The sequence below is a fragment of the Prenolepis imparis genome, unplaced genomic scaffold, assembly GCF_030444845.1.
Source record: "Prenolepis imparis isolate NDT839.2.m4 unplaced genomic scaffold, iyPreImpa1.0 SCAF_8, whole genome shotgun sequence".
Lineage (NCBI taxonomy): Eukaryota > Metazoa > Arthropoda > Insecta > Hymenoptera > Formicidae > Prenolepis > Prenolepis imparis.
This window is the reverse complement of record NW_028141166.1, coordinates 11,599,057-11,621,417: the sequence shown is the minus strand read 5'-3', so window position 1 is coordinate 11,621,417 and position 22,361 is coordinate 11,599,057. Positions and strand designations below refer to the sequence as shown.

At 30.1% G+C, this 22,361-nt stretch overlaps 2 protein-coding genes across 7 annotated transcripts in view; one reads left to right on the top strand and one right to left on the bottom strand.

Annotated features, from left to right (window-relative positions):
* Nmdar2 (glutamate ionotropic receptor NMDA type subunit 2) overlaps window positions 1-22,361 on the top strand; it is a 208,911-nt gene that overhangs the window by 134,216 nt on the left and 52,334 nt on the right. The window contains exons 1-2 of one of the 6 annotated variants that reach the window (XM_083044912.1): window positions 4,567-6,053; window positions 20,754-21,768. The exons of the other annotated variants lie outside the window; for them this stretch is intronic. Coding sequence (XP_082901038.1) covers window positions 21,450-21,768 — 319 coding nt within the window. The 5' untranslated portion in view covers window positions 4,567-6,053; window positions 20,754-21,449. Of the gene's footprint in view, window positions 1-4,566; window positions 6,054-20,753; window positions 21,769-22,361 lie in introns of those variants that run through there. 6 annotated transcript variants of the gene reach the window in all.
* On the bottom strand, window positions 704-4,521 carry LOC145940076 (uncharacterized). The gene is made up of 2 exons (XM_083044915.1): window positions 4,079-4,521; window positions 704-1,179 (listed from the first exon to the last, which is right to left on the bottom strand). Exons 1-2 carry the CDS (start codon window positions 4,349-4,351, stop codon window positions 1,096-1,098), a joined length of 357 nt encoding a protein of 118 aa, XP_082901041.1. The 5' UTR covers window positions 4,352-4,521; the 3' UTR covers window positions 704-1,095.

Sequence of the window (22,361 nt, the reverse complement as noted above, 5' to 3'; positions counted from 1 at the left end):
TATTCAGATTTTGCTTCTAAATTCTACTTTCAATAATACAAATTGAATTGTTTTCTAGCATGATACGGATTTTTCCTAGATATTTGTGTCGATAGGATGACATTCAATTATTGCTTTTGAGACCGCGATCCGTTTACTTCGATTCACTAGCATCAAACGAAAGGTTTTGTCCAAACGAAAGACTTCATCCAACTCACTTTATCCGATTTCCAAAATTGTCGAGTTACATTTATTACTAAAATTTACTCAACGAAAGTTGAATCCGATACTTCGCAATACAATTTTGATATATTTATATCCACGTATATCTCTTGTGTGTATCTTGTTGTGACATATTTTATTGTAGGTATATGTTTCGTACTAAATGTATAATAAAATACGCAGTCTACACTTTAATAAATTTCAAAATATTAAATTCAGTTTAAATAATATACAATGTAATATATGTATATATAATAAATAGAACTAAGAATAAGAAATTAAGTTTTAAATTACATGTTAAACTACATGTTAATGTTTTAAATTACATGTTAAATCTGCATTGTAATTTATTTAAATAGTAATATTTCATTCTATTTAAATTAATTTTTATATATTATAAAATTTATAAAGGAGAAACAAGATAAGTCATTTAAAAAATTTGAAGAAAATGACAGAAGGGAAATTAAGAATATTCTTAAAGTCTCGGTAGTAAGGAATATAACGTATTTAACATAGAATGAAATGCTTTCTATGATATAATTTTTTCAGCATTGTCTTTGTTTGAGGTGAATACGAGTGGAGAGCAATTGCTTTAATAATTACTCTGGCAACAGATTAACGGCTCGTTATTTCTCTCTTACCAAGCTATTTCACACAGAACGATGTTAATTCCGCAATAACAGGGAGAATTTCGTGCTCATCACAAGCGTGTTATGCCATCAGAATCCAATTTTGTTCGTAAGCGTTCATGTACCTGGGCATACTAGGTGAACAGATGAACTTGAATATATGCTGCGAAATAGCGTACAAAGCGATATTGCACTTTTCTCCTATTTCTTCATCGGAGTATGAACCGGTCACTCGCGAACGGATGTGCTCTGATACCGAATTCCATTAGAGGTCCAACCCTTCTAAGTATGGCAGGATCGTAAACTCGATCATTCTTGGAGTATTCTGGAGCATTTTCCATGAAGAAATCTGTCGATAAACATTCTCCAAACATGTTATTTATTTTAAAATGAAATTTACGTACATTAACGTAATAATTTCCAGCAAATACCAGAATAAAAATGGAATTTTGTATAACACATAATTTCTATTATACTGATATATTGTAAACAATTGTTTACAGTATATCAGTATAATTTTGAAGACGTTATTCTATAATTATTATTTCAATTATTTGAGTTTAATTCTGTTATTCAATATTCCGCAGGAAGCAATTTATTTTTGCTACAGTTAGAAATTCTTTACAATAATTTAATGTCTGATAATATCTCTCTGATAACACACACATAATTAATTCAATATATTCAATTTAGTCAACTGTATCTATAATATAATTATAATATAATTATAATTATACAGACTATCGTCCGTCATTCTTTATTTATTTTCTCGTGATTCATATGATGTTTCGTGGTAGAACTCAAAGGACTACTGAGAGACTGAGAGATATGCGTTTCATGTGATTATTTAACGAGCACAGAGCACACGCGTTTGAATGACTCAGTAGAACAAAAGTCATTCAAGCAATTACTTTACTTTTGCGCGTGGAGTGACAAGACAAAACTCAACGAGTGAAGCTCCTAATTACAACACAAAGAATAAAGTATTATATTAACCTTCCTTATTCTCTATTCAGCATAGTAGCGAATAAAATTACGTGTCGTACGCCTTTTTATTTTCATGCTGCGTAGCAACGCGATCACGTACGGCACTCGACTTAATTAGAATCTTGGGCACTAGATATAGCAATCCATTGAAATTCTCGGATCGCGAGATTCGAGTTCCACGACGTGATATACTTTGATTCTTATAGAACCTTTAAATGTATGAGTGCTTGAAATTAATTTTGTATATCATGAAGTATGTCGTCTATAAAAATCCTTTAAATGTAAAATTAATATAAATAGTACTTTTTTCTTGAGTAAAATGAATAGTGTATAGATTTAATTTTAATTAGAATTATTGTAATTTCATGAATATCGAAATATTTAAACTTTAAAATGTAACATATCCTAATGTTTGCAATATCATTAAATTGCATACATAATAGGAATTTTATTAGATCAGCAATTGATCAGATTCAGAGAACGGAATTTATAGAAATATTATTAAATTTCTTAAATTTTATGTGATATGTAATATAATTTGACTTTAAATTAGTCTGAAGTTTTACATTTCTTGATCGACATACAAACTTGAACTTTAATTAGAGTTTGTCAGGGAACTTTAACATTCCGGTTGAAAGTTTCGAATTTTAAGATGCAACACATAATTTTATGAATTTTTAATATTTTATGCGATATAATTTTATTTTTACGAAAATTTGAGATAGTTTCTATTGACGTTAATGTAAAATTAAAATGCATAATTAAAATTTTTTGTTATTGCAAATGTTACTATTGCTTTGATTTTTGACTAGCAATATTTTTAGATATAAATTTTATTGGATCTTAGCAGAATCTCTCGTTTATTTAGTAAAACACTTTCATCGCGTATCGAGTAACTCGTTATTGATTACGTCGGACAAATTTCCTTTGACTTTTTATGCCTTTGCCTTAATTGTTTATTACATTAACATAAAAAGTGGGCGTGCGAAAGGAATGTCGGTGGAATCGAATCAGGAGTTACCGCCTACTTGGCCGAGTCGCATTTACATATCGAAGGGAGAAAGTTCTTAAAAGGAGTTACTGAAGAGGAACGGATGTTGACCGTGTCAGTGTCCTGTGTAACCCTGTTTTCGTGATTCGCCTCGCAACAAGGATCCGTATCGATTAGTGGTATTCTATTTACGAGATAGCAGCGGTATATGCTCATGCGAGTGCAAGCGCGAAATCACACATGGTTCTGTGTGTGAATACAATTACCTGTATTAATCGATTATCGATAGCGCGTCTCATATTATCAGCTGTGGTTGGTTTTATTAGAAATCGATAACGTGCAATCTAAAATCCAATATAAGATAGTGATACAATAATAATAATATATATATATAATGACATGATACTTAGTGTGCGCATTGTATGTGTGAGCATCGCATTATTATAATCTTTATTTCAGATGGAAAAGAGATATTCTTTTAATTAAACGAAAGCATGAGAATTTAACAAGATTACGACATACGTGCCAATTTTAAGTACGTGTCAGAATTTTATTCAATTAATAATTATTTCTCCCCGTAAGAGAGAGGAACCTCATCGTTCCTCCGTCCTTAATAACATGCTATGGTCGCTTATTGCATCAAGACCAGACGAGTTCTGGCAAGCAGTTAGGCGCCATTTCCGAGAGGAGTATAGAATTATGTTTAGTTAAGCGGGAATTCCATTACAATTAACGTTTAATAAATCCATTTTCTTCCTATAACGCGTGATAATGTCACACAAATGCACTTATTATTGCTAATTCTTTTTATCTATTAATTGAATTTTAGCTTCTATCTTATAGATATAAAACTAAAATTGTTCTTTCGTGTACTTTGGCGAAATTTATATATATGTGAAAATAATCATGTTAATAATTGTTTTAAATGAGTATTATGATGTTTTAATTTTATTGTTTTCCCAACATAAAATGTTAAAATAATCCCTTGTGGAAAATTAAAAGTTTTTCTATATGTGGAGAAAGTAATGTGCATTATTTCTGATATAATTATGTGTATATATCTATGTGAAAAATATTTAAAAATACTCATTAACATATACATATGTAGTATATTTTAAATACTTCAGTTTAAAGAGAAGAGAAGTCATTAGTGCGGAAGCATTTCGGTTACATATTCTTTTTCTCACTATAATTCTTGTTATTCATCATCAATTATTATTATATATTAAACGAAATCTCTTTGTCGTCCCAGGATTAAATAAATACGCACAAACGATGTTACCGTTTTTCGACCTCGCCCACGTAAAACCGCGAATATTAACCCCTGCGGCGTGTCGTTCCACTTCACATAAATATCCTTTCTCCCCATCCCTCGTTTCTTAGCCTTTTCGTATTGCATCAACATTCGAAAGCCGACCCGCATTTTCATTATAGGAAGTAGAGTGCCAAACAGAGTTGCAACGAGGGCGGTATGATGAAGAGGAGGAGAGAGTGTGGGTGGAAAACTCGTCTTTTCGTCCTTTATACGGTTAAACCCCGACATCCCTCGCTGGGTGCGAAAGTCCTAGCAATCCTTAGAGTACCATGGACCTCCGCCGCCGACGCCACCGCCGTCGGCGCGTATCCTGCCGCTGTATCCATGGCGACTAAGCACATGCGCGTTGGGGTGACTCGAGCGATCTGCCGTTGAGCATACCACGGGGGTGGTTTTTCGTGTTGGCACACCCGGGCGGTTAGCTGGGCGGTGTCTGTGGCCTTCACTTTCCTCCCGAAAATCGAAGGCTACGGGGGTGGTAGCTGTACCTTTTTCCTCTGCCTTTCCTATTTATTACCTTCTTCGTTTTCTACCCTCTTTCTTTTCTCTCTTCATCAGCCCTTCCACCTTCCTCTCTCTCTCTCTCTCTCTCTCGTTCTCCTTTTACATACCTCTATCTCCTCACGTTTTTATCTTCTTCACTTTCTCTTCTTATCGTTTTCGCGCCGTGTGTTATATCTTACCGTATCGAACTCGTATTGTCTCTAAATCTTTTTCTCGGTGAGCGTCAGCTCGGGTACACGTGTCAGCGGGACATGTGAAACTGTCGTCATACAGCTGCATCCCTCGTATACGGTGCACGTGTCAAAACAAGAAAAAAACAAGTGAAAGTGTCGCAGTGTCGACGTCGAGCGTTTCGTGCACGCTGACTGGCAGAGAGCAAACGAGAAATTCTAGTCGTCTATATCTTTCGAAGACCCTCGAGCCTTGAAAGGTCCTCGAGCGATCTCGAGCGGTCGAACTCAATTCCAACAGCGAGGACCCAAAGTGCCACGGGAAGAGCCTCGTCGTCAAAATTGAGGGACCGCGCACCGCGTGGATGCGACGCGGATCAACCGGAGCTTTTCCGCTGCGCCAGTGAAACTTTCTGATCACGTGAGCAGCGCGAAGGGTAGCTAGCTAGGAGAGCGAGAAGAGGGGAGGTGATAGAGTTGAGAGAGTGTGTAGCTGTAGTCAGCGATACGACGAGAAGCGGGATACGTATTCCCGCGTGGAAAGTCGCCGATGAATCCCCCGATTCTCGCCTTTTAGCGAGAGCAGCTACGTCGATTAATCAACTTGCACGTTCGCAATCTCGAAGATCATTATTGTCACCAGTCTCTCAGTTATCAAGGCGATAAAATTTCAACCGATTCTCGGACCGATCGTCACCATGTGCTTTCTTCATCGACGAATTCTACCGTAAATTATTCGCGTAATACGTGAGACGGTTCTGTTATCATGAACGCGGGGATGAAACACGCGGCGGCAAAACAGCTGATGCATGACAGCTCGATACACGCCGTTTGCGATACAATTGGCCGGCCAATAGCGCGATGATTTAAATAAACACTTGGTGTTTGTGTGCCTCCCCTTGCCGACGACGACGAAGTGGCGAAAATTGGACCGATCGTGCGCGTCGATTTAGCATCCATATCCGGCGGATCATACCCGACGCATGGATGCGTCCAGTTTCGATCGAGAATGACCTGATTCCATCTTCGGAGTTAGGATCGATCCAGGAGAGTGTGTCCTCTTCTCGCCGTCGGTCTGCGTATTCGTCACCGCAGATCTTTCTCTTGCAGATTCTCTGAAGGGATGCCGTGGCGCGACCGCAGAAATGGATCCTCATGGATAATCACGTCGCGGTCCGACACCACTGCCAGATCGATTACTGTCAAGTAAATCGTGTGATCGCGCGCGATTTCCCTTTCACGCTTCTCTAACAAAGGTATTCTTGTATTTTTGTTGATCCATAGAAAGGGATCATCGATGGCGCGAAAGCGTCTGTAATTAATTAATCGCAAGTTGAAATCTCGAATATATTCATTTAAAATTAAAAATAATTTATTTAAAAATTTTAATATTTATGTCTCTTTATACTCTTAATTATTATTTATATAACATTGAAGAGTAGAAATAGTAAAGGGTTTAAAATATTATAAAATATGTTCTATAAAATATGTCTAGCGTTTCCTTTGTATTTCTTCTCTTCAATTTATAATTAATAGCTCTAATTGCTATATAAACGTCTGTAATCTACAATTCTGATTTTATATAAATAAGAGAAAATGCACTTTTTATAAATATAACTCGAAATAACTAGAAACTATAAATATTAGATTATAAATGCTTATTAATTAAATGTTCAACTCAATAATCTCTTTCATTAGAATATTTATCTTAAATGCGTCATTACAATTTCCACAACTCCAAGTTTTACTTCTAAACTTTCAGCTTGAGCTAATAATAATCGCGTAAAAGTTTGATCGTACTCTTTCTTTTCTTTCTCTCTTCATGAAAATCTAAGTCGTAATATTATTGTGAATCTTACAGTTTTGCAACAATTCCATCCAAATATTACATTTACATGGCATATTTATCATCCGAGCATTATTATAAGCACTGGCAATATATATATGTATATATATGTATATTAATGGGCAATTTTCGTTATGTCTCGTGTAATATGTCTCACGGGAAAATCATGTTTATGCCATTTCTCTCGCTCTCGTAACGCATCCGCTCTCACACTCATCGGCATGTTATGCACGAATTAATTTTGTTAGTCAATTCCATCAAAGTTGACGTAACGCTAACTAAACGTACCAACACATCTCTCTGCCTCTCTCTCTCTCTCTCTCTCTCTCTCTCTCTCTCTCTCTCTCTCTTTGATCGATACACTGAGCACAGTGTCACCAAGTGGTGCGTGAATGACAATGACGCATCTGCTTGCATAATACTGACCGAAAATGCATTCCTCTATCCATGTTTGACTCTTCTGCAAACGTCAACTGCAGCCTCCCAGTGCGCGTTGCTTAACGAGATGTTTAGAAGCCGCATCGATTAAGTCTTGCCTGGAGCGGAGTAAACATCCGATCTTAAGAGAATGACATTCTTTACTTTTCTCTTTCTTACTCAGTTTGTTTCGTTCTCTTTCTTGTACCATCGAAGACGTGACATTACGTTCTGTTTACGATGTGTGCTAAAATGACGTCAGCGTCATGCTATTTTCACAACAAATCTCATGCTACTCGTAACCGTTGCAATGTACAATGTATATGCGTGATTTATTGCTTCCAGTTCCGAATATTCATTCGCATTGCATCAATCGGTTAACGGCATGCTCCTGCAACGTTTCTTTGGTGATCGCATCTATTATTGTTGCACAAAATATTGATTTATTGTCTTCCATTTACGAATATCTTAGATATATTTAAATAAAATATAATAAAATGCTTATTTCTCTTTTTATTATTACTTTTTATTAAAGTATAGCTTTTCAATGAGAGATGATCATGATTACATCTAATATAAAACTGGCTAGATAATTTAAAAATGCAGAAGATTATTGTAGAAACCTTAATAAAATATGAATATATTTTTATGAAATGTAGTTCCATTAAAAAAAATATTTATTTCATAAAATAAATATAATAAAATAGTTGCAAGTTATATGGTTTTATAACCAATACATATATAATACGTATTAATATACATGCTGCTTTAAAGTTAAAAAAAAAATGGTTAAAATAAGTATAAAATTTTTTGAATAAAATAAAGGGTGGACTTCCGAATACGACCCACGCCCGATTGCTATGAATTTTTGTAGAAACATTGTAAATGATGTCAAATGAATGTCCTTAAGTGGATTTTCACCGATACAAACATTTAATGCTAAAAATATTAAAATTATGTTCTGTATAAATTATTGTCTATTTACGATTTACGAATTACGAAAGACAATATGGCTGATCATTTGTGTGAGTTTCTGTGGAGGCGAGATGTAAAAAAACATAAATTAGATCCATTTAAAAAATTAATTGAAGACATTAAAGATGTATATTCTGGCTAAAAAAAGAATAATTGTTTCTTGTTGACGTTTTCGTTCTGATATTCTATTTTTGTATTTCTTAGGATTCTTTGTATATTGTATATCTTAGGACGCGTTATATATATTTGGTATTAAATGTGTTATGTTATTTGAATATATCTTTCTTGATTGTCTATTGGAATTCACTGTGTTTAGGCATATACTTTGAAGCGAGGTCCACCCTGGCTACCGGCGGAGAGGGTGCGGGAGAGGGGCCGAAGGCCCCCTTGCACCCCCGTGTGTGTGTGTGTGTGTACCCATGTGAAAAGGCCCTATTCTATATAATTACCGACAATAATTTATATAGAAAGTTATTTTAATATTTTTAGCATTAAATGTTTGTATCGGTGAAAATCCGCTTAAGGACAATCATTTGACATCATTTACAGTGTTTCTACAAAAATTTATGGCAATCGGGCGTGGGTCGTATTCGGAAGTTTATCCAAGATAAATAAGATTTATGTAACACTTTTTTTCAGCAAAACATATTTGTTGATTATTATACTAGAAAATTATTAACTAATATTGAAACGATTAGAGCTAACAAAGTACAATTTTTCCGTATAAAGTTTGTTCGTTGAATACGCCTTGCTTTTCCTTTCCAAAGCTTCGGATATATAGGAGCAACTTTTACTGCATTAACAAGTACTCCGTAATTGCACGGAGCCTGGATTAAATCAGCCGGAAAACCGAAGGGCGCTATATGGGGTCTTAATAGCTGCCTTTATTTTTCGTTTTTCCCCTTACTCATTTCCCCTTTTCGCCTTTCACGAATTGGTAACTCTACACTTTGTTTCATGCTGCAGACAGTCTTCGGGTAGTCTGACGAGGTAATTTAATGGTCCTGTTCCATTTCACACAAAATGATTTGTTTTACTTATTATATCGTTGAAATAAGGAAAATCTCATTTATTATATTGCCCGAATAAAGTATATTTAAACATCTCTAAAAAAAAAAAAAACGATTTCGCAACGCTTCAAATGATCAGATGAGAGAAATGAGAGTGTATCAAATATGTATTTTCTTCTAATTTTTTTGTCAAATATTTATATTATTTTGTCTAATATTTATATTTATATTATCTTGTATTTAAAACGCAATTAACAGTCTTATTATTTAATATAGATACTTAGGAAAATTACTTTAAAGAGATTTTTTAAGGAATGTTATATTAACTTTTCATCCCTTAGCATGTGCATGAACAAAGTTTCAAATTTCTTGATGTACTTACTTCTCCATGATACTAGCTACATCTTCGGTTAAATCTTCTTGTCTTCTGGATAATGAATAAACCTTAAGCTACTTTTCTGCATTATCTAGATTTAATTTTCTTAGAATAATTTTTAATTTTAATTTTAGCATTAATCCTCTTTTACGAGAGTGCGCTGTCCAGGTTAAAGGCAAACAGGGATAACTAACTTTCGAAGTTACACAAAATACAATTAGAAATTTAAAATAAAAATTATACGAATAAGAGTCAAATATATTTGTGGTCAAACGCTTTAATTTTTAATTAATATAATATGCATATGAAACATAATTAATTAAACTGATTAACAAATTATAGCCATATCAAATTTCATATAAAGTTTGTATCGTTTAGCGTGTCATTAAAATTTAATGAAATTCACTTTTTTAATCAGGAAAATATATATTCCACAAAATAGTGAATTAGAGAGGACTTTATAAATATAAATATGTGTGTGTGTGTGTGTGTATGCGTTGCCGAAAGACAGTACAAATAAAATTATAGAATAATGAAAGGAAAAGTTTGAGAAAGAAAAAATAGAAGCCTGAGAAATTATATAGCACATATAGCATAATATATACAATTTTATATAATATATATATATAATTTATATGCTACATATATATTCGGAATATAATATCTATATAGCACATATCTTTTTTTAACAGCGCCCCTTGTTTGTCAAGAGAAAGTGGCTGAGTCGCCAACGTCAAAAAAGCAATTTCAGATTGTGTCACCCTCGCGTGATATACGATAGTCCAGACCTTTCGTTGCTCGCATTCTATTACTTATTGTTGCTTTTCGAATTCGTCTTTTTAAATTCTGTTTGCGATGTAATTACTGACCAGTGTTGATATTTGAGTCACGTGCATGAACCACCTGTGGATGGTAAACATGTACAATCGTTTCAAGTTTACTTGTGCACTATTAATTGTGTAGCAATAATAAATAATATTTAATAAAGAATACACATGTTTTCATAACAATATAATCTTTACACTTTACACAAAGATGTTTGCATCTATTATTCATATTAAAAGCATCTTACGTATATTTTATTGTATTAAAATAACAAATACAAAAGTTATTTATTTAACATCAGTAAATAAATATGTGTGATTAATATTATTTTATTTAATATTATATGTAAATTTTACTATATTATTTATTATAATTCAGATTATTATTGTTATACATATTTCTCTAATATAAATTAATATATTAATTATCTGGATTCCTGAAAATAGATTTTCAAGAATATAGGTATTTTTTTCTGCATTTGCGTAAAAAAATTTTAAACTGCTATTTATCTCTATAAATTTTAAAATAATACTGAATTGATGCTAGAAATATTGTACAATGTAAAGTAACAAGTAAATATAATGCTATTACGATTTTTTAACACTTGTGAGAAAATATAGATGAGATAAGATATTAATGTTGTACAAAAATATTAGTATAAAATTTTATTGCATTAATTTCATTGATAAAAGTTTTATGATAAAATTGTTTTATTATAAAATTTTTATCAAAACTTATTTGATGGAGTAAATATTATTTATAGAATAATTAATTGTCGAATGTTATTAATGCTTTTTATTAAATATACCTATATACGAGAACTATTATAATGTTATTAAAAATATAATTTAATTGAATTAATGTAAGAAATGGAATTTTATACAAAATTCCGTGATTTAATAGAATTCAAATCTAATTTGCTATATTTTTCTCTAATTTTCTAATTTTTTAATGATGAACATATATGTATATTTTATTTTCCTTGCAAGTTTTAGGATAGTTAATTACGCATTAAAATAAAAAATTATTAATTAATATATTATTGTGCACAGAATGATATATGATATATATATATACATATATACATATATTTTATAATATTGTTTTACACTTAACCCTTAATATTGTTAGCATTATTTATTATTATATATTATATATTATATATTAATAATATATAATATATACTAATAAATAATGCTAACAATATTAAGGGTTTATACTCATGTAAACCAATAACAAAATTGAACTTTTTATTCTTAATTGTGATGCATGTTTGATAACTCGATCTTTAAAAACTTTAAAATTTAATTAAATTATGCTAATTTGTAAATATGTTAGAAAAATTTAGGTTAATGCTTGACACAAGAAAAAAAATAGAAAAACAAAAAATCGGAAAATAGTATATATGTATACTATGTATATTATATATATAGATATGCTTGTGTGTTTTATACATTTGTATATTATCCAATAAGCATACAGTTTAAATGCAGTGGTTTCAGTTAGTGGATATTATGCGCTGAATTTCGCGCATGAAGCACACGGATAAGCGGTTAGTCAAACTACTATAATTGCAACGATAATTTCACCTTAATTTTAAGCCGTAATAATGTCAAGGCACGTTGAAATTATTGATAATCACAGCTATATAATTAAAGCGTATATTGCTATCGTATAATGCAAAAGCCTTATGACGAATATCGTTCTTTCGTTAAAAAAACCTATAATCCATTTCGTTTTCGTAAACGTAAAAATAGCGCGATCATGGAAAATGAATACTGTTTTCAATATCAGTTTATATACTTAATATTGGAATAAAATTTATAATGAAATCAGGTTTGAAAAATTATTTATCTCATTAGAAGTGAGATTCACGCGTAACAACGTTTTCTGTCATGCGAAATAGTCGAATGATTGCGAACGCAACTCAACCGTTAATGATGGGAATTTCTGCCGACTTCTGTATCGTATTGCACTATCAATTCATATTGAATTTAATGTCGCGCGTTGGATTGCAATGAAAAAGCAGTTTGTCCCGTATGAAAATGGACAAAAGGAGAAAAAAAAAAAGAAAATCGACATTTCTCGATTCAGCAAGCCAGTGAATTGATGAAATCAAATTTTCGCCCACATATTAAAAGAAGAGACTTTTGTCTATATGCAATACGATTATGCAATATGTGAGTTATATGGAATAATTTAATTTTTTTGAAGATTTTATTAAACAATTTATATTAATTATATTTTAATTATATTTTATGAATAGTACATTTAAGATAATTTTTATTTGATATTATTAACTAATTATCGTAAAGCTTTACACACATTATTATGCTAAATACTCATTAGTATGCACAATATTAGAGAAGAAGATATGCTTTCGATATAATTTTGATGGCATGATTCTCACTTAATTAATCACACTCCATTATGATAGAGCACGTTGATGGGAATTAATCCCATGATTGAAATAACAAAATATCTACTTTTGCTTCTAATAAAACGCGCTAATGAAAAAGATGCAGAATTGAAACATCAAAAGCTTTTCAACCATAAAAAATAAGCTACAACGCATAGCAACGGCCTTGGATCCGGACTAGAAAATGGAAATTTAATTAGAGCACGCTTTGTCGGATCCTTACACGTTCTTCACTCACGTCAAATTCAATTCTAACTTTTTAAGTTGGATAAAAGAAAAGAAATGAGGTAAACGGGCAAAATTGAAAGATCGCTTTCAAAAAGATAATGTAAATAATAGGATTACAATTTTCACGAAAGATTTTAAAAATTATTGCTAAGGATGTAAGAATTCTCTATGGATGAGTGAGAAATTTAATCGCTCGTTGCTAAAATGAAATATATGTTAAAGAAAAAAAAAAGAATAAAATTGATTAATTAAAATTATTTATAATTAAAGATGTATACATATATAGACATATGAATATTATTATTATATTTAAAAAAACTTTAATATGTTTTTTAACATTTTATACAATTAGACTGTCATTCTAGATTTATATTTCTTTATGAATAATTTTGTAAAATGACATTTTAAAATGTTACATATTAAAGTTGTTTTATAAAATAAAAAGAATAAAAAGAAAATATTAAATTCTTGCTCTCTTTTCTTAGATTTCAAGGATCAGAGAAATTTATGCACGAAAGATAAAATCAAAATTTATATGGATATTTGAATAGAAGAACGAGAAAAGTTTAACAATTTTGATCATCAACTTTGATATCGGAAAAACATGAAAATTGTATGTAATTATTAAATTTTACGTGTGATCAACATAATCACTTTAAACTATAAAGTTGATTTTTCGACAATCTGCGCTGTTTCTTTTTTACTAAACAACACGTTTGTTACAAGAGGTTAATCGAAACTGAAGATTAATATTAGAATTCGATCAGGTCATAATAAATTCGTATTTTTTGTTTACTTTTATTTATTATTGATTTTAATTTAACTTTTATAATTTGTTGAGCGCAAACTTCCGATTAATTTAAAAGAGATTTTCTCAATGATAAAAAGGATGGGAATATGGATATTAAAACAGTTCAGTGGAGGAGAGAAAATCGAAAAAGAATTAAAGGGACTGCTGCTCTCAATATTAATAAGATACAGACATTAAAATAATGGAGATAATTTTTTAGTTTGAAAAGCCATGATTAAAGAAATGATGGAAGAAAAACGACTTAGAATATAGCAAATTGATATTGCTAATAAATGAGGATGAAAACTAATATAACGAATATTAATGACGGAAAGAACAAATTATACTAGAAATCGCTTTTTTCAGTATTATTTTATTTCTGAAAATTAATTCTAGTCTATCCATTTTTTAAAGTTTTATTGTCAAGGAGATATTGAGACTAAACTTTTTTATTTACTATTTCTAATTACGATAATTAGATATTTGATGATAGATATTATTTAAAATTTTTAAATCAAGTTATATTCTCTATTTGTGTTTTATAAAAAATATTTATTTTTTTTTTAATCTTTGATTTGATTTTAAATCTTTTCTGACAGTAATAGAACGTTATTGCGATTTTTGCCAAATGTCCTATCTAACTTTAAGATTCTTCAATAATGCTCCTTGTACCATACCTACCGTTTCAATTCCCTGTAATCTCGCGGTTCGATTTCTCTTTTTCCCATTTCGTTTTGTCGCACGACTTAGGATGATTCCTAAGAAGAAGAGGGCAAGAGAAAAAGAGAGAGAGAGAGAGAAAGAAACTTACCTCTGTTACCCTTCGTCCTTACGAAGCCATATATGGTTTTGAAAGAATAATAACTACTCAACAGAAAGTTTCGATTTTATAAAATCATGTACTCAACATAGTTTTTCTTTCTTTCAGTTTTCGTGAGAGAAAAAGAGAGAAGGGGGGGGGGCAAGAGAGAGAGAAAGAGAGCAAGAACAAATCACAGAAAACCATTTTACTGTGTTAGCCATTTTCTTTGTTTGAGTCTTCTGGCTTTTCTTGTGAAAAATATATTAACAAAGAAAAATACGCCAATTGCTCAATTTCTTTGTGTAAATAAATGTCAGGGATTAGTACGAAGATTAAATTTTAAATATATATTTGTAACAATTAAATAAGACGTAGCTAAATAAATGTATATAAATGTGTAGAGATACATTGTTTCTTGTATAAAATATATTAGATATATCGGGTAAAGAAAATACTATTATAAAATATAGAATATTATTTTATTATGCGATTATGATGTATGAATGCAACAATTTACACCTTCATAATTTTATTTTCGAATTGTTTTGAAACAAAACAGTTGTGTTTTGTTTTTATATTTTATCTCACAATGAATTGCATCAATGCAGAAGTGTAGATCTTCAAGAACTCTTGTGCAATTGAAAATTCTGTCGTAGCGCGAGAACATTTCCATGCGTGTTTGCAAGCGTTATTAATACGAGTGCAGCTCGTCTCCAATCTGTATACCTCTATTTCCGTTCGTTTGAAGTCCCATTTCTATCAATAATTCTGACAGTATGTCGAAATGTGGAACGGTTTGCACAGGTTGACATCGAATCAAGATCTTGTCGGATAATGCTACCGGATATTTCCGCGAATCCTGTTATCGGCGATTTCCCCTTGGCATAAATAGCTCTAATTCGATACATCTCTCGACTCGCAACTTTAACAGTTGTCGAGATATCTAGAATTTGTCGGAAAATATCTATTTATATACATATATGTATATGAAAAAAGAGAATACGTCATTTGGAACAAAATGAAAAGTTCTGCTTTTGAAGAACTTTTATTTTAATTAATTGATTTGTTTATAAAAGAAAATATAGTTATTAGGAAGAATATTAAGAAGAATTGTTTTTTAATAAAAGTTTATATTGTGCTAACTTCTAGAGAGAAATTTTAGTGGATAGAATAGATTGTTTTTTTATTTAAACATATTTTTCATTTTGAAATACATTAAAATTTTTTTGTTATAGATTTTTACTATTATTAAGATTTTTTATTATATATGTTATAATAGAAAGAAAGGATTGAAAATTGATAGACTTCGTATCATATAATTACAGTCTAATACAATTTTATTTCTGTCGATATTTATTCCGAAATTTGTCAAAATGATCTCTGTATGACCATTCAAAGTGACCTATTTTGTTTTTAGATAAAGATTTGAATTCGTATGCATCTCTACAGTTCTATTTACCGATATCTCAAATATTTCCCAGCGAGTCTTATTAGCCAATACAGAACTATTGTGAACTCACATTGATCATTTATTTTCGTATTTACGAGGTTTCTCACACATTGATATTTCGGATAAAAGACCTAAACATCGATTAAATATTATCGATGAAACCAAGACTGAGAATATGTTCGTGTTATCGGCATTTTCCTCTGGTGCGGATAGATCCAATTTGATCTATCCTAGGCAAATTGCGTTTTGCAAGCTAGAAAAATTGCATTTGCGGTGGTTCACGTCAAACGTGAGATTACTGTGATATATATAATCGCGTATGTCGAGAACAGTTTAATCGGGATAAAATGTAAAATATAAAATATTTGACATTAAACTTTACATAAGCATAATTTATGTACCTAACATTAAAAATATATCTGTTTACCTTATTTATCTTTTCTTGCCATATTATAGAGGAAATTTAAATAATTATGATTTATTTAATATAATAATTATCTGTGTTTGTTTTTTTTACTTTAATAGAAAATTTTTGTCGTCATAATTATTTTTTTTTAATTTGACATTTATTATGCCATACTTAAGATCTTATTAAGCGCATTGTTCTTCATAACTATACAGCAGCAATTTCTCTTGAATGTTATATAAATGTAATAGAATAGATCGCCGTAGCTCTATGAGTTTCATAAACGAGTTTCTTACAATATTATTTGAGACTCGAAGTTTGTTGAAGGTGGTCATCGGTTGCGGGATTCCCTATCATATGACTACGGTCTTCCCAATGTACTTTCCGAAATCCAGGGTTTAATCGAAACCGACACGGCTATCTTCCTAAACTTCGGCATCGGTTTTCATTGATGCCACTAGTGGTAACTTTCAAGTTTGTTGAGAAACACGTTCTAAAATCCTGGAATCCTGCGGGTGCCTTTTCACGTTAACAACGATTTCCTGTTGCGGAATGAACGCGGATTTGTTTATCACGCATGATTTAATTTGTCACCTCTGTAAAATTAGCTTAGCTCGTCGCTCTGGAAATATTCAAGCGAGTTTGAGATTAGAATTAAATGATGCTAGCGTTTGATATATTAATCTACCTTGAACTGTTCTAGTTTATTATATTTTTGTAACATTTAGTTTGACGTGATATAATGCATCTTTTAAAAATTTATATTTATTTTGTATTTCAATATTCAAGTATTACTATCTTGTATTATTGTTGATATATTTTATTAAATATTTTTTATTAAAACTTTATAATAATAGATTATTAAAATTAAAATAGAAAGAAGGATCTAATATTACATATTCATAAGGAAAGAATAGCGGGCTAATTAAGAGCCAAGCGCGGTAAGCAAAATATTCTTTCTTATTAAGTATTGTTTATTTCGTACGTTTCTCGATCCTAATTTTGGCAAGTAATAATCGATTTAATCATATATGCATTCCGTTTAATCGTATATGCATGTATGTATGTCTTTCCGTGACCCTTAGGAACACGACGGACAAGCGTAATAAGCTAATGATGGTCAGATATTAGGATCGAGGAACATACAAAATAATACTTAACAAGAAATAATATTTTGCTCACTGTTTATCGTTTTGGCTCTTAATTAGCTTGCAATCCTTTGCTTGTGAATATGTAATAGATTATATTAAAAATATATGTATTATATAGATTAATATATGTATATCATATAAATATGATAAATTAATCATAATATTTATAATTTTATATTTATTATATATATTGCATAAGAATCATATAATAACAAGGATAATAGGAATAAAGATTATATATATATATTAACATATAAAAAAGAAATATCGAGTAAAAACAAATAATAAAAATGTAAATTAAATATATATAGACATATATGTTTTTATTCGATATTTCTTTCTTTATATGATAATATAGGTATATCTAATCTTTTTTCCTATTACTCCTGTGAAATAAATTTAAAGAGACATATAAATGTAAATTAAATGTGTATACTATACAACATATTTAGTTTACATACATGTTTGCTTAAATTTATTTCACTTAAAAGTTAAAAAAAGCTTTAATAAGATTTTTGAATAAAATGAAATTGAACTTTAGTTTTTTTATTTTTGACAGTTTATTTTTGAAAATGAAAATATCCTGCGATCTGTTGAGAATGAGAAAAACTATGTGATGATCAAATTGTGTGTATGTGAGCTTTATCAAATGGAGAATTATTAGAAAATGTTGTAAAAGAGAAAAGATATTAGCACATTTTACAGGCAAATACATTTATATCATGCGATATTAGATTCGTTAACTCGATATTTAATTTGTGATTCTATTATAAAATTTCACCGTACTGCTGATAATATATGCCATTTGCAATGCAAATTTCTTGCTTATCGCTTATGTATTTCATGAAGAATATTAATTTCCATAAATCCAATCAAATGTAATCCGATTTTTTTTGCTTTCTCGCTTTTTTGTATTATTCTTGCAATAGTCAGCAAAATGTTGCTCCACATTGTTTGCACAAATAAGAAAATGTAAGAATAAGTGCAAATGATCGAAGCTTTGCCGATCGGATAACGTTTCCGTTGATTTCTATACTGCATTTTACGACAGATAATAGATATATCGAAGGGAGGGAAAACGGGAAACTCGTGATGGGATGAGCCACTGCGCCTCCATTCTTCACGCCCCGTTGTTACTTGGATTTACAACGCTTTTCTCTCGCGTGCGTTTTCACTTTATCGTACTATATCATATTGTCAGTAAAACTGATGTACGAGCGCGCGTTTGAGACGATAGAGAGATTTCGATTTTCTGTGAAAAATGTTGCGTTAAAAAAACATATTTATCTATAGATTCACTCTTTTTTAGTTATATTTTTGCACTTTACATTTGAATGGAAATATCTTTGCATTATTGAGAAATATTGACAAAAAGGAGAAAGAAAAGAAAGTTTAAAAAAATATAGCAAGTGTGCGACTAATATGAATGAATATAATATTTTAGCTATAGTTGTAACTTTTATATTTTATTATTGTGTAAAAGATAGAGAAATGTGTATTATTTTTCAAGCAAAAGTCACAAAGATATATGCGCATGCGCTATTATCAAATGCAAATGTACGATATGCTGTCATAATTAGTAATTAATGTGGTATTACACGCCGCAGAAGACAGCTCCCCATCAGGCGGATGAAAATCTCAATAATTGGCTCAGTCGCGGGTCCTGACGCTCTAGATCCTCGCGAAATTATCGAGCCGATTAATTGAAAGCGACGTAATTGCTTCCGGCCAATCTTGTTGGAACTTGGCAAAGAAATAATAATTGCAACAGCTGTGTGAACTACTGAAATTATTGTTGATTTATCAGTAGACAATGGACACGTAATTGTGTTTAATTACGAACGTTACTTTTTCATATCAATACATCGAATACATTTAACAATCGATTTATTGCAAAGTATTCGTAATCAATATTTTTATTAAAATAAATCCCGGAAAAATACATAATCAATGAGAGACGAATCAGACTAAATTTAAAAATTTGAAGTAGATGATATTATATCTGTATGATTTATATATATTTCAATTTAAATTAGTTAATACAGTTTTTAAATTGTTGAACTTGTATTCGAGCATATATATGATTGTGGTTTAAATAAAATGTTAAATTTTTTTATAATAACAAAGCTAAAATAGCATTTGTAAGTACAATGCATTATGTTTTTAAGTATAAATATTATTAAATCAAGTTTATTAAATATATTTAATTAAAAATGATCCAATTATCTATGTTTAGTAAAAAATATTTTGGTGTGTTTTTCTTAGAAATGAGAATTGAGTCAATTTTAAAAGGGATAGATGTATCAGTTTTAAAAGAGATAAATCTCTTTTTTTAATGAATGAAAACAATGTCAACAAAATATCATTAATGGAAGAGCCTTGGCTAGAAGAGACAATATTGAAAAATTATTTCAAACTATTGATGATAATAAGAGAGGCATAAATAAAGCTTCTCCCAATGTTTCAGAATTACAAGAAACACTTTGATGACTAATTTAATAATAAATTAATAATTTTGCTTTTTAATACAGACATATTATATATTTGTACATAATACAAAAATTATTTAATTAGTTTTTTGGATCATTTAAATTTAATTCTAAAATACGGTCTCTCCTTCATAGCTTTATCTGTACACATGTATATATTATACAATATATATGTTTAGATATATCATATACTAAAATATAGAGATGGGTTTAATTTTTTATTTTTTACTTTTTACTCTATATTGATGAAAAAGTTCGTGTATAAATAATGAAATAAAATATTAGCTTAATATACTGGTTAACAAATGCTAGAGAATTCGTTTACGAATCGTTTTACGAAAATTGGTTTCTGTGCTTCAAAATGTATTTATTTCTATGATTTAAAAAGCAAGTTTATAATTATTTCAAAAAGATATCTTATATCAATGTAATGTCCGTAGATTCAGTTATATCACCCGTAATAATATTATACGTGTTCCGCAAATTTTGTTGTGGAAAAAAAGAGCATAGAAAGAAATTAAATAATGTAATTAAATACTGAAAATTTTTGTATGGCTAATCAAGTAAAAGAAGTCTAATAAATCTAATTACCAAAGCAAGCACATAAAACCCTCAACAGAAGTTCGAACACGTAAGAACTTAGAAGAAATTTAAACATTTTATATAATAGTGTGAAGAACATATATAATTTAATGTAATATATTCGAGATTTCACTTGCGAGATTACAGATCATTTTCCTGGCATAGAAATAAAATCTCATTTATCTTTCAGTATCTTTTTACCGGCAACCTGAAAAACATTTCCTGGATGCTTCACAAATTTTTCAATCTCTGTGTCTATGTAATATCGTCTTGTGCTGGTGAATCAAATTTCGTCTTCCTTCTCTAAAACATACTATTATCGTGCATTTAATTCATGAGAGATATATATTTATATTCTTAGTGTATATATTTATAGTTTTCAATGTTAAATAATTATATAAACGTTATTAAAAAAATAAGAGTGTTGCTTAAAGTGTCTTATCTCGTTGTGATATGTGTTTTTCGTGATGCTACGCGCGCACGTCAGTTAAAAATTTTAAATAAATAAAATATACATATTAATTCGATACCTACCATATATAAAACTATATAACGTCATTAAAGAAGATTATAAAAGTCTTGCAAAAGTCTAAAAAGTGTACTGGTAAGAAGATGTCCTACAACTTTTAAATGTGATATATAAATGTTCAACGGTGACATAATGACGAAAATACGAAAAAAATACGTAATAGTGACTAAAGTTATCAAAAATAAGAGCAGAACATGTATCATAAATAACTTGGACTGCGAATTTGTCATTCTGTGATTATGACAATGTACCTGACTTTCTCCTGATGGTGAATATATTCCTACAAAACTGGACTTTAATTCTTTAAAATTATAAATAGAACAAATCAAATTTGTGCGATTCAAGAAAGAAAAAAAAATGCGCAACTTATACATTCTGTTGATGGTGAGCATACTCGTCGCCTCGACCAATGAGGTAAAGAACCGCTTGAAAACGTCGATTGGTCAAAAATTGATCAAGAATACCAGCAACGTCACATTGCAAAATCTTACTGTTGGCATGTTAGTGCCGCATACGAATTTCAAATCGCGAGAATACAATAGGACCATCAACAGTGCTATCGTTAATCTGAACAAAGGTGATGCCAGGACTAAGTACCTGTCCAGCTTCTCATTTCTGAACAAATATCACCTGCAGGTCAGACGCAGAATGATGAAGCTCACGCCGAGTCCAACAGGTAAATATTTTCGTGGTAGATTGAATCTTAAGGAGAACAGATCAATTTGTTATTAGATGTATAATGATTAATATTACACACTCACACACACAACACATACATATGTCTTATAATTTTTTTTATTATATAACTTATTCTCGAGATATTAATTAAGTAGAATGTTGTCGCAAATGTTAAATAGAAGCATTATTAGTATAAAAGAGTTGATTAATATACGTGTAAAATTCAAAACGTTTCTATTTTAAAAAAACGTTACTGTTTATGATATAAATCTTTTAATATTGTTTTCTTATCTAATATAGATTTCTATATCTTCTTAACTTTTTTATACTTAATAACTTATTTTTATTTGCAATGTAAAGATATATTATTGAATGCAAAAATGTATATAATGCAACGATCTAAAACGTTGTATAATTTTGTTAATCAGTTTAAATTTTAATTATGTGAGTATATATTCTTTTCACTTTCTCTTTCTTGTCTACGACCTTACTTTATTATTTTCAACTTTATATTTTTTAATTAAAATGAAGATAAAATGAAAAGATTTACGCGCATCTAGATAAGCAACTTGCAGCGACTTGGCAGAGCTT

Coding starts and splice junctions, on each gene's coding strand:
- LOC145940076 (XM_083044915.1), bottom strand. CDS start 4,351: ATGTCGGGGTTTAACCGTATAAAGGACGAAAAGACGAGTTTTCCACCC. Junction 1,180..4,078: donor GAAAAACGGTAACATCGTTT/GTGCGTATTTAT, acceptor GTTTATCGACAG/ATTTCTTCATGGAAAATGCT.